This window comes from Oculina patagonica, chromosome 6 (genome assembly GCF_052425735.1).
Source record: "Oculina patagonica isolate OP01 chromosome 6, crgOcupat, whole genome shotgun sequence".
In the NCBI taxonomy this organism is placed as follows: domain Eukaryota; kingdom Metazoa; phylum Cnidaria; class Anthozoa; order Scleractinia; family Oculinidae; genus Oculina; species Oculina patagonica.
Genome location: NC_135763.1, coordinates 28,479,767 through 28,496,684, shown reverse-complemented (window position 1 = coordinate 28,496,684; position 16,918 = coordinate 28,479,767). Strand labels below are relative to the sequence as shown.

The window sequence follows — 16,918 nt, the reverse complement described above, 5'->3', positions numbered from 1 at the left end:
CTTTCGTCCGCGTCCTTTGATCTTAGCATAAACTTATGAAAAATTAAATTTAATTTGACAGCTTGTATTTAGGCAATTTGTTAGAGAAAGTGCCGTTTAGCTAAAGTACTGTGACAAATGCGAGAGGAATATGTTTAATATTAAATAAGTTATAAAAAGGTCATGTTTGCAGATTTTGTATGGCGTTGCTACACGACCGTACAAACTTACAGATGCCGGGTTAGCAGGGGTTAGGGAATTGAATTATATCTGGTCAGCAGTGTAAACAATTAAATTTTTAAAGGTTTTAGAAAATGAAAAATCAAGCAAGATTCTTGTCTCCTAAAAACCCTGGAAGCCCGAAGGCAGGGCGACTTCATGATGGCTTTTAAACATCAAAATGTTAAGATAACTGTCGGACACGATCCAAGAAACCACGACATCAGAGAAAAAGAATCAACCGCCGACGAACGCGAAATTGAAGAATTGAAATCCTTCGCTCAAGACACAACTTTACACGGAGCTAGGTTTTTATTCGCGGACAACATTTTCAGAAGGCTTTTATGGGCTCTCGCAATTGTAGCGTGCCTAGTTTACTGTGGATATCAAGTTTACACCTGTGTGACTGAGTTTTACAAGCGGCCGTTCAACACAAAAATGACTACCCATAGCAATAAAGATGACAACGAGTTGTTCTTCCCCGCAGTAACATTGTGCAATCTCAATACCTTCAACACTCGACGATTCCGGCAAATTTCTTTACGGGCTTTCAACAAAGAGGAAGTCGAGAGGCAACTTCGAGACATATCCCTGCTAGCGAGCAGATCGAAAGAGGTATTAAGCAAAGAGTTCATACAACGCAATCCGGGATTTTTTTTCCGTCCTGGACATGCAAAGGCGGCCAGTGATGTAAACAAGCTCATAGGACTATCGAAAGATATATTAGGTTATCAAATACAAGAGATGATTTTACCAAGTAGCTCGGAGTTCGAAACTTGCTCTATCAATGGGAAACACTGCGACGCAAGAAACGTTACAAGCTTCATAAACTTCATGTTTGGAAAGTGTTACACGTTTAATTCTGCAGAAGGCAGCAATTCGCTGCTGCCTGCTACATCGGCTGGCCAAAATAGTGGTTTAAAGCTTCGACTAAATATTGAACGGGAAAGCTATCTACATAACACTTTAAACCCTTTTGTAGGCCTTGCGATTCTCATACACGATCAGAAAACATTTCCCGCTGTGGAAGAGTTTGGCATTAAAATCCAACCGGGGGTTTCTACTCTTTGCGCTATTAAAAGAAGGAAGGTGAGTACCGAAAATTGGTATAATTATGCATTATATGTAATCCATTTCCCGCTGAGCTTTAAAGGGGCTATGTCACAAATTTTACCAGATTATTGAACAGGCAAAATTTATGTTTGCGTCGCAGGAATCCAAAAAATAATAGACCTGTTGTATTAGAAATTGTTATATTAGAGCACTGAAACTGTTAACGAGCATCTTTAGCTGCGGATGGCTCGGATGGAAACGGATTGCAACTTGAAAAAGTTAGGCTAACGTTTTCAGGTGTTTCCGCACGTCATCAAAAGTCGATATTTATAGCCCTAGCTTGATTTCTATCCGGAAATCAAGGTTATATCGTCCTTTAGATGTTCAAAGATAATGTTTTTATGGGTTTAGATGCATATCACTAACTTTAGAACAGTTTAGACCAGAAATCTGCGAAATCCCCGTGACAAAGCTCCTTAAAAGGTGGCTCTAAACCGCTTGCAGGTAATTTTTTAAATTTTGCAAAACGTTTTATCATAAAATGCTAATCATCACTCCAAAATAAAAAGTGGGGGTCACAGAGCTAGTTTTTACTGTTGCTATGGTAATCAGTGATGCCAAGGAAATAACCACAGTTTTTAACCAATGATTGTGCTTTGGTTTGATATCATTATTATGGCAGTAGTTGATAAAGATTTGTAGTATTGACGCATCAAGTTTAAGTGCTGGAAAATCGTGGAAACCGACGTCAGCCTCCTAAATTAAGCATTAAATCATTTTTTTGCAGATCATTAAATTGGAAAAGCCGTATGCATCAAACTGCACAAAAAGATCTCTTGATGTGTTCGAAAGTGACTCCTACACTGCCTACACAAAAGCAGCTTGTCTGTTGAAATGTCGCAACGAGTACACTAGTAAGATCTGCGGCTGTACTCCACCTGAATATAAAGGTATTAACCAGGCAAGAAAGTGGAAATAGACCACAAGATGTTAAAGGAACTGTGTCACAGATTTTGGCGAAATTTAGGCACGGAAAATGGCAACCAAATTGAGTAAATTGTGCTTAAAACAGCAAAGGAATATTTCAATAACACAGCAAATACAAAAGAAGGTACGGATGGCCAAAAGTGAAAACAAGATTGAAACGGATTGCAACATGGGTTTTGGAAATACTGTTGGGCTGAACAGTTTTAAAACTGGCAAAGTTAATCTCGTTTGCGTGTAACTTTAAATTATAACGCCTGGGAGACAAATTTGGTTGAAATCAACTAAACCATCTTTATTATTTACTAATGAAGCTATGGTTTTGTTATTTAGATCCATAGAAGAAATTGTTTTGCATTAAGCTACATAGCGAGTATTTTAACGCAGCCGTACAGCGTGACACAGTCCCTTTAAGATGTATGTAATCATCATAGCCTATTTTCTTGAAAGGAAAAAGAACAGATTAGAGTAGATTTTGTCTTTAGTTTTAACGAAAACGGTCAATTAACGGTGAAAATAATTATTGTTTCTTACGCTTTTTCATAGCGGACCCTTTAGTTCCAGTCTGCGCACCAAATGAAACAGTTTTCTGTGTTTACAGATCACATGGTAAGTCAAAAACTCTTTGATACAACTAAGAGCAGGGCATTTAATCATAGCAAAAACCAGCCAGCCCAAATTAAGGTGGCTTTATATACAGTGGAGTCCCGCATTACGTACACCCCGACATTACGGAAAGTTCCGTTTGTCGCGACAAATAGCTCATATGTTTTGTCTAAAAGGAAACCGCTTATTACGGTCACCCGTTACAGCAAGGCGCCCAAAAGTGTGACCACTTTTAATTTATTCACATTCTTTCGTGCAGATTTAATCCAATCAAAAGCCGTGGATAGCTTGCAGTTGACTTCTGATTGGATTAAATCTGCACGAAAGAATGTGAATAAATTAAAAGTGGTCACACTTTTGGGCGCCTTGCTGTAATACGGACAACGGACACTTTTCTGTGTCCCGAGTGACAAACTCTTTTACATCGTTAACCCCACTTTACGGACACTGTTGATCTGTGCACGTTGTCAAGCTTCAAGAACAGTAAACTATTTTTAGCCCGAGTGAATGAGCGTAAAGTTTCTCTAGTTTTAACTTGTTAGTTGCTGTTAAAATGCCTACTTTCCTCCTTGTATAAAGTAAAGTCGAGGACCTTTACAAATAATTTTACCTTTGAGTTTCAAGAAAATGAAAGTAATTTTAGTCTGAGAGTATGAGAAAATGAGCGTAAAGTTTTGGCCGGTTTTGCTGAATCTGCAGTGAAAATAAGTTTTAATCTACATGGTGGTATTTTAACACAAGCGTCCAAAATCGTCATTTTCATTGGCCCATGTAACACTTTCTTATTCAATTCTTTTGGACCTGGAGTGAACATTAGCATGAATCCACGTGATGTCGGTTTTCCAAAAAGACCCAAACTGTAAATTTGAAGTCTCAAACTGGCCGATTTTGCTGGATCTGGAGAGCAAATAGGCTTTAATCGCCCTGGTGGTATTTCAACACGAGGGCCCAAAATCTTCATTTTCAGTTGCGCGTGTAGCCCTTTCTTTAATATTCGATTCCTTTGAACCTGAAGTGAAAATTAGGATGGATGCACGTGATGGCGTTTTCAACAAAGACCAAAACTGTACATTTTAAGACTGAAACGGGCCGGTTTAATTTGCTGGATCTGGGTGAGAATAAGCTATAATCTACGTGCTGGTATTTCGACACAAGGGCCTCAAATCGTCATTGTTAGTGGCTCATCTAGGACTTTCTTATTCGATTCGAAATGGAGTGCAAATTAGGATGAATCCACGTGATGGCGGTTTTCCAAAAAGACCCAAGATGTACATTTTAAGTCTCAAACTAGCCGGTTTTTGCCGGATCTGGAGTGAAAATAACCTTGAATCTACGTGGTTGTAATTTAACATAAGTGCCCAAAATCTTCATTTTCAGTGGGTCTTGTAGAACTTTCGTATTCGATTATTTTGGATCTGGAGTGAACATTAGGATGAATCCATGGCCAGGTGATGGCGGTCTTCCAAAAAGACCCACACTGTACATTTCAAGTCACAAACTGGCCGGTTTTGCCGGATCTGGAGTGAAAATAACCTTGAATCTACGTGGTTGTAATTTAACATAAGTGCCCAAAATCTTCATTTTTAATGGTTCTTGTAGCACTTTCCTATTCGATTCGAAATGTAGTGAAAATTAAGATGAATTCACGTGATGGCGGTTTTTTAAAAATACCCAAAGTGTATATTTCAAGTCTCATACTGGCCGGTTTTGCGTGATCTGGAGTGAAAATATGCTTCAATAAATGCTTTACTTTTTCAATGAAATGATTGACAATACACATTGAATGAATAATGCATTGGGGCAGTGAAAAGAAAGGGAAGTGAAATGGAAAAAAACAGACCTAGTCAGAATATTGTGCTATTATTTTGGGCAGCCATAAGGAAGCTGACCTCTCTAGCCAAAATTTAACAAAGTTAAATGCTAGACCAGTGTGAAACACTGTAAAAACTGAAATTGTAAAAACTTGCTAACCTCCTACGTGTTTCGACTGACTATAGCAGCCTTCATTTGGGAAATAAAGTGAGGTTCACAGGATTGTATTGAAGTTGTATTTCGTGTTTAATTTTATGGCGGCCATTTTAGTTTTGTGCTCCAACGGAAGGACACTAAATACTAAATACTGTAGTTTTCCCCTATTTTCGCAATAACTCGGTCATGAAAAACTACTTACTTTCTGCCTGTTTTAAAACTTTAAGTTTTGTGAACGTCTTCAAGCAACCCAATTGTTTTTGCATCATTGATTAAAACTACCAATTAAATGATTGACCTTAAGGTTGCTATTGTTGGCGGCCACTAAATTTAGCGAGTTGGGCGAAAATCGATAAATAAAGTACTCGTTAAAGTTTGTTTCGTGTTTGGTTTACACAATATCACTATTTTTTTTAAATATCCGGAAAATCGCTAAATCGAATAGTCGCTAAATATTGCTCAGAAAAAGTGCTAAAAATAGTAGCCGCTGACAATAGTAGCCATAAGGTACTAAATACTGTCATTTCTCCTATTTTCGCAAGAACTCGGTCATGAAAAGCTACAAACCTATAATTGGGATAAGACGTTTCTTTCTGCCCACTTTGAACTTTTTATATAGTTTTCTGACCGTCTTCAAGGAACAAATCAGTTTTTGTACCTTTGACGAAAACTACCAATCAAATGATTTACTTTCGCAGAAGAGTTTGGTGCATCTAGCGAAAAGAAAGAATGTGAGAAGGACTGTCCTGAGCCGTGTGAGCAGGTGGAATACACGACTTCCTTCTCGTACAGCGGACTGCTGAGGGAACCTATTATTGAGCATCTCATGTCTTGGCTTAACAGCACTGAGAAATCTTCAGTCCGCGATCGAGCGACTTACGACATTTACAAGCCTCTATTGAACATGACAAGAGCTGAGAGGGAAAAATATATAGAGTAGGTGCTGCTGAAAAAATCGTTTTAACTCCGTTCATATATTGGTCTTCATGTTGGACCTCGAGAGTCCCGAGTCAATGCTCAACCCCTGTCCGTCGTGTTTGAATTGTGTTGTGTTAATATGTTAACGCATACTTGATACTCTGACGCATCCGAAAGGCAAGTGTTAGATAGATAGATAGATAGATAGATAGATAGATAGATAGATAGATAGATAGATAGATAGATAGATAGATAGATAGATAGATAGATAGATAGATAGATAGATAGATAGATAGATAGATAGATAGATAGATAGACAACTTTATTTAAAGAGGGTAGCACGTAACAGAAAACCTGAAAGACCTGTGGCCCTCTATTTTTTTAAAAAAATTACAATTTCTAAAAATATAAAACTAATTAATTAATCTAAATAATCTAATTACAAAAATTTAAAAACTCTAAAATTACAATAATTAATTTAAAATACAAATTATTTGTCTACTAATTCTAATTACAAATATCTTTAAAATGCTAAAAAAGGGAAAGGATAGGAAATATGTACATGAGTTAAAATAGATCAGGCTTTGGTTACAGAGTTTAAAAAATGTTTTTTAAGTGCAGACTTAAACGACCCAATGGTGCTCTTCTTGCGAAAGTCCAGGGGAATCTTGTCCATAACTTTATCGCTCTTACTTGAAAGGAACGACCCCCTTCAGATTCTCTGTTGTAGTAGGGGCACACCAAGTTGTATTTCCCGTAACGACTATTTCTACAATGACGGTCGGAGTTCCTGGGTAATAGTTCAGTTATATAGCTTGGGCAGTGATTTTCGTTATAAATACGCATAAATACTAAATTACTCTTTTGGAGATTTAATTCGTCCTTAAGCGGGAGCCAGTCTAGCCGTCTAAATAGCACATCGCTCCTTTCTCCGATTTCAGCATCTAAAATTACTCGAGCTGCTCGCTTGTGCAGACTTGAAACACGTTTGACATTCTCTTCTGACGCAGTGCTCCATGCGCATGATCCGTACAGCATTTTTGGCTTGATCAGCGCGTTAAAAAACAGTTTACGCTCTGCTAGAGGCAAATTACGCTTAATCTTCTTTAACGTTCTGAGTGATACAGGCCATTTGGGTAAAGCATTCCTAGCGCAGTGGCCCAATTGTTAGCTATATGCGAATTTTTAAATATTAGTCAAAGTAAAATGAGTTGTTTGCGGTTTTTGTCGTCGCCAATGGCAAGAACAGTGTGCAAGACCACATCACGACGAAGTGCTAATCGAGATGTAGCTAGATGTTGCACAAAAAACTACCGTCGTGTAGCAGCCCGTTTAGTGTAGCCATTCTGCTATAAGTGAGTGAATAGCAAGACAGAAAGCTATCACTCCTTAGTAGGCAATTTAAGGCAAGGTATACAAATTTAAACATGTAATTATGTATCCATGTTGTGCTTTTCCGCAGCGACAACATTGTTTCTTTGGACATCTATTTTGAAGATCTGAGCTACAACATCATTGAGCAGACGCCTCTGTTTGAGATCTGGGCACTGATTGGTTAGTACTACAATTTTAATTTTTAAATGACAATATCGTGACAGATCACCAAAAACCAAACAATACGTCAAGGCATTACAGTAAAAGCTCGGTCGAGCCCCACCCCCTCTTGTAACCATCCCCCCATCCGGACGTTATTGTTTTATAAGACCTACCCCCTCACTGGTAAGACGTCGGCCTCCCTAGATGGTAAATCACGGCAATTTTTAGAAACAATGAAACAAGGCATATTTACACTTTTAAAAAGTATTCATCCAACATGACATAGCTTCTCCCCCACCCCCTGTATAGTCTTAGAAAGAAATAAGCTCTCCGGGTGCTCAATATAGCATTTCATCATCATTAATATAGCATTTCATCGTCGAGTGGGTAAGGGCGCTGGTGTTGAAATCCGGAGGTCCCGGGTTAAAACCCTTTACCCTGCCACTAGCTGGATTTGTTTCTCGGTCGTCCCGAGTACAAATTCTCGGTCACGTTTTTATATAGCCAACTAGTTTGCCTCCTGCTAGTTGGGATTTTTAATTATGTTATGTTCATTTAAAATATTTGTTGCTTCTGTTTCAGTGGCATGCCTGTAAACTAGCTATCTCGAATGAAAAAAAAATTAATATGAAGCTATGACCACTTTAAACAACATTTACATTTTACATTTAACCATTCTCCCGAGCAGGTCGTGGATAACGTTGCCTTCTTTGCCTAGTACGGTTTCCCATTTCATTTCTTAGGGCTAACGCTCAGAGGAAATTCATTCTGTTATTTCTATTTCTCTATCACTTACTATTTGAATTTCTTGTAATGTGTCCCACAAACAATGCTGTCCACAGAGTCTGTAACGGAGGATCACAAGAAGCGATCGTGGGAACGTGAATACTTGAGGCGGAATGAATATTTGAAATGATTAAGTAAACAACTCCAGTTAAGACTACTTAGCTTTTATTGCTCTGCGTTTCGGCCGTCTTACCGTTAAACACTCCTGAAGAAGGGGCCCGAGATGGCCAAAACGTAGAGCAATAAAAGCTAAGAAGTCTTAACTAGAGTTGAGTGCTTGACCGTTACAATTATTCATTCTTATTTACTACAGAGCCAATCCTCTATTTCCAGCAGGTCTAATGACAGCACACTCTTTATCTAATTTTAAACCATTCTTTTTTTTTTTTCTGTAGGTAACTTGGGAGGTACTTTTGGTCTCTTCCTGGGAATGAGTTTCCTCACTCTTCTGGAGTTCCTTGATTTTACCTTCAGGAAAATTTCATATTTGTTTCATCGACAACGGAACACAAGAATAATCAATGTGGAGAACGGAGTAGCTTAGTCTGCGATGGCTTTAATTTGGGATTGCCCGTACGCGAACAGAATATGTACACAAAATCAGGACAATTTGCTGGGAGTGTTTTTGTTACAAAATGAACTTGTGTTTTCTCGAACTACAGTGAACCAATCTTGAAAAACGCAAAAGTCCAACGCCACTTGAAAAAAGAGCAAAAGCTAAACGATTCGAGCCAATTCTTATAAGTCTAATACACTTAAACACTCTATATCGATCACCCTTCGTATTTGTACTGTTTGGCCGACTGGCGCCTGGGGCCGATTACATGGCGAATTTCAGATTGGATTAAAAAAGAAGCCTTGTCGTAGTCGCCATTTTGTTTCCTTGAAAACAGCATTACTGCGCATCTTAAACCAACACTTTCAGCCCGGGCTGAAATTCGAATGTGACCACACGAGGTCAGCCAGTTTGCCCGAGATGAAATTTCCAGCCCGGTTTGTGAAACTTCAACCTGGGCTAAAACTCTCTTTACGAAATCACGAACATATATTTTTAGAAGATTTGTTTGCCACGTAATAGGCTCTTTCATTAGCTAAAAATACTGTTAAAGACCTGATGTAATAGGCTAACATACACTGGGAAATGAAATCAAACCGTCTCAATTTGCAGATAATAATAATCGTTTGAATTCCGATTAGTTTCGGAGAAAAAAATTGCTCTAAGCATACTCGGTGTTTTCTAGAAAAGCAAACCCCTTGTGATGATTGTTAGTTGTTCATTAATTCTTTCGCTCGCCCCGTTCGTTTGTTCTTCAGAAAAATTCCACCTCACTAATAACCCTGAATCTCGAAGGAAATCCTCTTTAAAAAGCCGTATATCATTTTTCTTACACTCTCCACATCCATGACAACAATAAGGTTGCAACCTTAAAAATGGGCATTTTTGTACATCCCCCTGAATATCTAGCAACATGCAAAGTTTGAGTGGGGGTCAAAAAGTTTCATTTCCCACTTTGCTAGATTCTTACAGAGTGCTGCTCTTAAAATTTTTTTTAGTCTCGGTAAAACTGGACTGTCTTATTTTTGTTACATTTTTCAAATCTTATTACTATCTAGCTAGCATAGTAAACCATTGTTTAACTTAAAACATTGAACACACACACAGTGTAGCAAAATAAACGAATGAAAAGAACGAATAAAAGGATAGGTTACAGACTTCACTGGTTTTTATTGGTTTTTATTGACATACTTTGACGCATGCTTCAGTAGTCTACATTAAATCTTCGTCTTCAAGCAAGTCTATCAAGTCAATCAAGTCTCGGGTTTTACCAGCGCTCTTGAAGGCATCGTTCAGCTCTCGAACGGTCCCAGTCCTTTCCGCTCGGGAACGGTCTATTTCCTTAATGGCCCTTTTTCCATGTTTAAAGAGGGAATCGCTGAAAATTGAGAAACAACACCTGACATCAACACAGATTCTCCTTACCACTCTCTACATAGTAAGAAGATAAAAAGCGTTCTCTGGTAAAATATTTTAAAAATTATTAGCTTTCGACAGCCAGACTGCTGTCTTCGACGGATAAAAATGAAGTGATAAAATGGACCTAAAAATTTGAATATGACTAGCGAATCGCATAAATTAAAAAGTTAAAAGTATGTGTAAAAGAATGATAAAAGGAATGCTAAAAGTGTATAAATTACTGTTTGTTTAAAAGAATGTTGTATTGTCTTGGCAGAGGGCACGAATTGTTGTCGGCCTCGACCGTTTTTGCCGTGTGCCACGATTCAAGTGTCTTTCTAATGCGATTGTTGCCCTTATCATTTATCTCCGCGTTTTCAAAGTCGATGGCGTGATTAAGAGTCCAGGCATGTTTTGCTACACTGGAGCCTTTAGCGCATTGTTTAGTATTCCTGATATGTTCTTTTCGCCGTGTACTAAACGATCTTTTTGTCTCGCCGATGTAACTCCAGGGACAAGACGCACAAGGGATTTTGTCGAAGATTTCTTTCTTATGTTATCAGCTGTGACTTTTGGTGGGTAGCACCAATCTTCGACCCCTCCAACACCTTCACCTGAAGAACTGGTTGGGATGTTCTTCAGTTGGGCTGATCCAATGAATAGCCAGAGTTTCGCGGTCCTTCCTTACATCAAAGGCATTACCGAACCTCTTACAAGAATTCTCAAAAGTTACGATATCCGAGTAACCAACAAACCAATTAAGACACTACAACAAGAGTTCCCTGTTCCCAAGTTTCGACCTCGGGTCGACGACCAGTGCAATGTTGTTTACAAAATCCCTTGTGCGTCTTGTCCCTGGAGTTGCATCGGCGAGACAAAAAGATCGTTTAGTACATGGCGAAAAGAACATATCAGGAATACTAAACAATGCGCTAAAGGCTCCAATGTAGCAAAACATGCCTGGACTCTTAATCACGCCATCGACTTTGAAAACGCGGAGATAATTGACAAGGGCAACAATCGCATTAGAAAGACACTTGAATCGTGGCACACGGCAAAAACGGTGGAGGCCGACAACAATTCGTGCCCTCTGCCAAGACAATACAACATTCTTTTAAACAAACAGTAATTTATACACCTTTAGCATTCCTTTTATCCGGCATTCTTTTACACATACTTTTAACTTTTTAATTTATGCGATTCGTTAGTCATATTCAAATTTTTAGGTCCATTTTATCACTTCATTGTTATCCGTCGAAGACAGCAGTCTGGCTGTCGAAAGCTAATAATTTTTAAAATATTTTACCAGAGAACGCTTTTTATCTTCTTACAATGAATCCTGGTATCGGATTTTCAATATTTTTAACTCTCTACATACGTTACAAATTTATATTAGAGAATTTGATGATCTATCAGTACCATTTCCTTCAATTTTACTGTTCGAAATGATATCCACTCACCCAGTATCTGACATAGTAAGCAACAGAAGTGCGGTGATTAGAACCGTGAAATAAAGTTTCTTCATGATTCACTCTGGATCAACGTCAGCAAGTTTCCACAAAGCTAAAGAGCAAAGTGTCACAGGAAGTTTTGCAGGTTTAATTGCAAAAATGAATAGTTAAATTAAATCTTGATTTAGTGGTTTTTAAGGTTAAGGCAATTAGTGCCGAAACTTCTAGAAAATCAGAAATAACTATAAATACAAAATAGCGTTAATTGATTAAGAATGCGAATCTAAGATCACGTATTTTATGGCCACTAAACTGAAGGGCGGCCAGCGCCCATTTCTGTACACCAAAGTGTTTTCTTGTATGTAACCTCTTGCTTAGTATTTTTTATGTCTTGAAAACTAAGTTTTGGAATAGTCGTGATTGTGAACGTGAGTTCAGTTCACTGATAATGGAACTAATATATTTTGATCTGTCAAACGTGGGATATCATGTCTCAATCTCGTCATATACTCCGTGAGAACTACTTTTGCTAATACCACCAAAACCCCTTCGGCAACCGAAATGACGTTAGAATTTATCTTAATGATTGTGTGATCCATTAGTAACTAGGGAAAGATAATTTAAAAGATATGCATGTTAATAAGCAGCTAAAACCATATATAAGCAACGCTGTAAAACTAATAATTTAGAAGGAAGAAGAAGGAGAAGAAAGAACTTGTGAGTGAAGAAGCTTGAAAGAATACTCTGTATCATGCATTTTGAGAATTTGTAAAAAATCTCTCAGGCAGAGTATGCTTTTCAGATAAGCGAGATTGTCTGATTAACGCATGGTTTTTCGTTGTGGTTGCGGAAGGTGTTTTAATGCGTCAAACAAAGTGTGGATCGACCATTATTGCTTGCGAAAGATCAGTTTTCATTTCAGGTGGCGGAATTAATTAGAATCGGCTTCGCACAAAACTCGCTTGGCGGTTTTACATTCTTGCTTTGGAAATAATGACATGTCGTATTCGACAAGATCGTAATATTCACGGATTAAAAAAACAATGGCGAGGAAATAGATTAACGTTCTTTGCAGATGATATGACGTGTTTTTTTTTTTTTACAAGACAAGCCAATTTGAAGTGATTTGGTCGAGTAATTGCTTTGTGAAATTTTGAACACATGTACTTTACAGTGACTTTATTAAATTTTCCTGGAAAGGCTGGATAAAGGCTGATAAAGCACCTTTGGAAACTATGATTGACTGCATCTCACTCGAAGCGAAATGTCTTCCGTAAAATTGCACAAATCGCTACAGAATTTCAACCAGCGTAATCTCCAGTAATTTCTCTTTCCTATCGTTGCCCTTTTGGTTCCGAGTGTTTTAGTGAAGCGTAGAAAATTCCTCAAAAGTGCGCATTTTCCTTTTCTTGTTATGCGCGGCCGGTCAAACCACGCACAAAATGGCGCCAGGTCGTCAAAACTGACATAGGCGTAAGGTTTAAAATAATGCCATGTCCGACTACAATCAATATTTGGTTTGTCCGACCAAAATAGCTACTTAGTTGGACATGTCCTTTTAGCAAAAAATATTTTTAATAATGTGCAGCCTTTGTAGGATTTGTTATTTTCGAAATTTTACGTTAAACAAACGCTCTTACCTTGGTTAACGTTGGTTGAAAGTTGTAACACTCTTTTCTCGACGACAAGACTTCGAATAATGCCAAGCTGATAAAGCATCTAGAATATAGAAGTGTATCGGCCCTGGGTGTGATGGGGGTAGAAATAACGTAATGGCTTCTGACTGGTCTTTTTTCTTAATGATTGACAACTGTCAATCTTTTGGGCAAAACCTTTCTTATCCATTTGTTAATCTTTTGTGTTCATACTAAACTGCCCGCTAAGCCTCGTTAGCATGTGCAAAGAACAAAAAGAATTTGAACCGGGAGCGAGGCTTGGCAGAGAAGATAAGCGTGAACACAAAAGAATAAGAAATGGCTCAGAAAGGTCTACTGTGTCTAACAAATAACATACGCAAAAATCTAACGACTCTTGCGATATTTTTAGTTTTTTCTATCATTTGTTCGTTCTCCAGACAGAATTCCACATAACCAATAGACCCAAACAGTAAACAATTCTTGGTTTGATTATGAGGTCATAAAACTCTAAACTCAAAATCGCGAGGTCTCCTGAATTTTTATCTACAGTAGAATGAAGCTGACCTAGTAAGAAATCTTTCTGCGATTTTTTAGCCCTATAGTGTCTTTCGTTTTGAAAATACACCATTTTGAATTTCCGCATTTTGACCTTGCGTGACACGAAGATAGTGGCCAGGAAAAAGCTGTCTTAGTGAACAAAGGTTTTCTCTCATGGTTTTCGGCACCTTAAACATTATTTTAAAGTATTAGGAGATGTGTTTATGCGCATGTATACTAGCTCACGAGGGAAGAGAAAGCCATTTCATCGCAAAAGAGAATTTTAGATGGTTTGGCTGATTTGCGGCCGCCATGTTGGTGTACCAAAGTTGTACACTAATATGGCGCCACCATACAAAGCTCTATAAAATTGCGCGAAATGTTTTGACAAATAACTCAGAAACGCCGTACCACAGAGATCCGAGACTTTGAGAAGTTTTTCCTGAGTTAGTCTTTTATAACATTTCTTGGCTTCTTTCATTAAAGGGTTATTATTTTTTAATGGCGTGACAATAGCTGTATCGTTAAACGCCACTAATCTGATTGCACTCGAGCTTTGGGAAAACATTCCTACAGCAGTAGACCAATTGTCAGCTATATGCAAATTTGTAAACATCAGCCAGAGTGAAATAAGTTGCTTGCGCTAGGCCTACTCTGGGACCTAAGTCGCCGTAACTTTGGGCGACTTTAGGCGATTTAAGGCGACTTTAGCAAAATTGGCTTAAAAACATGGCGACTTAAGGTGTTTTTAGGCTTTGTGCGACTTAAGGCGACTTTAAGTCCCAGAGTAGGCCTTTGCGCTCTTCGTCGTCGCTGATGTGCAAGACCACATCACTTCGAAATGGTAGCTGAGATGTTGCACGTGACACTGCCTAGTGTAGCACAACGCGTGTAACCATTCTGTTACAAGTGTTCATGAGTGAATGGCAAGACGCGCGCAGGCTTCGTACTAGGAAATTTAGGGCAAGGTATACAAACATGTAACTAACGTATCTATGTTGTGCTTTTCCATAGCGACAATATTGTTTCTTTGGACATCTATTTTGAAGATCTGAGCTACAACATCATCGAGCAGACGCCTCTGTTTGAGATCTGGGCACTGATTGGTTAGTACTTCAATTTGATTTTTTAATGACAATATTGTGACAGATCACCAAAAAACAACAATACGACAAGGCATTACAGTTCAAGCTCTGTCAAGCATCCCCCAGTCCGGAAGCTATTGTTTTATAAGCCCTACGCCTTCTCTGGTAAGCCCCCCGCCCTTCCTAGATGGTAAATCACGGCAATTTTTAGAAATATTAAAACAAAGCATCTTTACGCTTTTAAAAAGTATTCATCCAGCATGACATAGCTTCTCCCCCATTCCCTGTATAGACTTAGAAAGAAATAAGCTCTCCGGGTGCTCAATATAGCATTTTATCACCATCAATATAGCATTTCATCGTCGAGTGGGTAAGGGCGCTGGTGTTGAAATCCGGAGGTCCCGGGTTCACACCCTTCACCCTGCCACTAGCTGGATTTGCTTCTCGGTCGTCCCGAGTTCAAATCCTCGACCATGCTTTGTATATAGCCAACTGGTCTGCCTCCTGCTAGTTGGGATTTTTAACTATGTTATGTTCATTTAAAATATTTGTTGCTTCTGTTTCAGTGGCATGCCTGTAAACTAGCTATCTCGAATGAAAAAAAAAATTAATATGAAGCTATGACCACTTTAAACAACATTTACATTTTACATTTAACCATTCTCCCGAGCAGGTCGTGGATAACGTTGCCTTCTTTGCCTAGTACGGTTTCCCATTTCATTTCTTAGGGCTAACGCTCAGAGGAAATTCATTCTGTTATTTCTATTTCTCTATCACTTACTATTTGAATTTCTTGTAATGTGTCCCACAAACAATGCTGTCCACAGAGTCTGTAACGGAGGATCACAAGAAGCGATCGTGGGAACGTGAATACTTGAGGCGGAATGAATATTTGAAATGATTAAGTAAACAACTCCAGTTAAGACTACTTAGCTTTTATTGCTCTGCGTTTCGGCCGTCTTACCGTTAAACACTCCTGAAGAAGGGGCCCGAGATGGCCAAAACGTAGAGCAATAAAAGCTAAGAAGTCTTAACTAGAGTTGAGTGCTTGACCGTTACAATTATTCATTCTTATTTACTACAGAGCCAATCCTCTATTTCCAGCAGGTCTAATGACAGCACACTCTTTATCTAATTTTAAACCATTCTTTTTTTTTCTGTAGGTAACTTGGGAGGTACTTTTGGTCTCTTCCTGGGAATGAGTTTCCTCACTCTTCTGGAGTTCCTTGATTTTACCTTCAGGAAAATTTCATATTTGTTTCATCGACAACGGAACACAAGAATAATCAATGTGGAGAACGGAGTAGCTTAGTCTGCGATGGCTTTAATTTGGGATTGCCCGTACGCGAACAGAATATGTACACAAAATCAGGACAATTTGCTGGGAGTGTTTTTGTTACAAAATGAACTTGTGTTTTCTCGAACTACAGTGAACCAATCTTGAAAAACGCAAAAGTCCAACGCCACTTGAAAAAAGAGCAAAAGCTAAACGATTCGAGCCAATTCTTATAAGTCTAATACACTTAAACACTCTATATCGATCACCCTTCGTATTTGTACTGTTTGGCCGACTGGCGCCTGGGGCCGATTACATGGCGAATTTCAGATTGGATTAAAAAAGAAGCCTTGTCGTAGTCGCCATTTTGTTTCCTTGAAAACAGCATTACTGCGCATCTTAAACCAACACTTTCAGCCCGGGCTGAAATTCGAATGTGACCACACGAGGTCAGCCAGTTTGCCCGAGATGAAATTTCCAGCCCGGTTTGTGAAACTTCAACCTGGGCTAAAACTCTCTTTACGAAATCACAAACATATATTTTTAGAAGATTTGTTTGCCACGTAATAGGCTCTTTCATTAGCTAAAAATACTGTTAAAGACCTGATATAATAGGCTAACATACACTGGGAAATGAAATCAAACCGTCTCAATTTGCAGATAATAATAATCGTTTGAATTCCGATTAGTTTCGGAGAAAAAAATTGCTCTAAGCATACTCGGTGTTTTCTAGAAAAGCAAACCCCTTGTGATGATTGTTAGTTGTTCATTAATTCTTTCGCTCGCCCCGTTCGTTTGTTCTTCAGAAAAATTCCACCTCACTAATAACCCTGAATCTCGAAGGAAATCCTCTTTAAAAAGCCGTATATCATTTTTCTTACACTCTCCACATCCATGACAACAATAAGGTTGCAACCTTAAAAATGGGC

The 16,918-nt window shown here is 38.5% G+C and overlaps 1 protein-coding gene, 1 long non-coding RNA gene and 1 pseudogene across 2 annotated transcripts; 2 read left to right on the top strand and 1 right to left on the bottom strand.

Moving 5' to 3' along the window:
• LOC144657986 (uncharacterized) overlaps positions 1-16,918 on the top strand; it is a 522,126-nt pseudogene that overhangs the window by 82,130 nt on the left and 423,078 nt on the right.
• LOC144656417 (acid-sensing ion channel 3-like) lies at positions 361-9,151 on the top strand. Its single transcript, XM_078516638.1, has 6 exons — positions 361-1,287; positions 2,039-2,201; positions 2,782-2,844; positions 5,508-5,745; positions 7,190-7,281; positions 8,445-9,151. The coding sequence occupies exons 1-6, from the start codon at positions 361-363 to the stop codon at positions 8,591-8,593; spliced, it is 1,632 nt and encodes a 543-aa protein (XP_078372764.1). The 3' UTR covers positions 8,594-9,151.
• LOC144656141 (uncharacterized) lies at positions 9,756-13,212 on the bottom strand. Its single transcript, XR_013571268.1, has 3 exons — positions 13,095-13,212; positions 11,464-11,566; positions 9,756-9,983 (listed from the first exon to the last, which is right to left on the bottom strand). It is a non-coding gene; the product is annotated as an uncharacterized LOC144656141 (long non-coding RNA).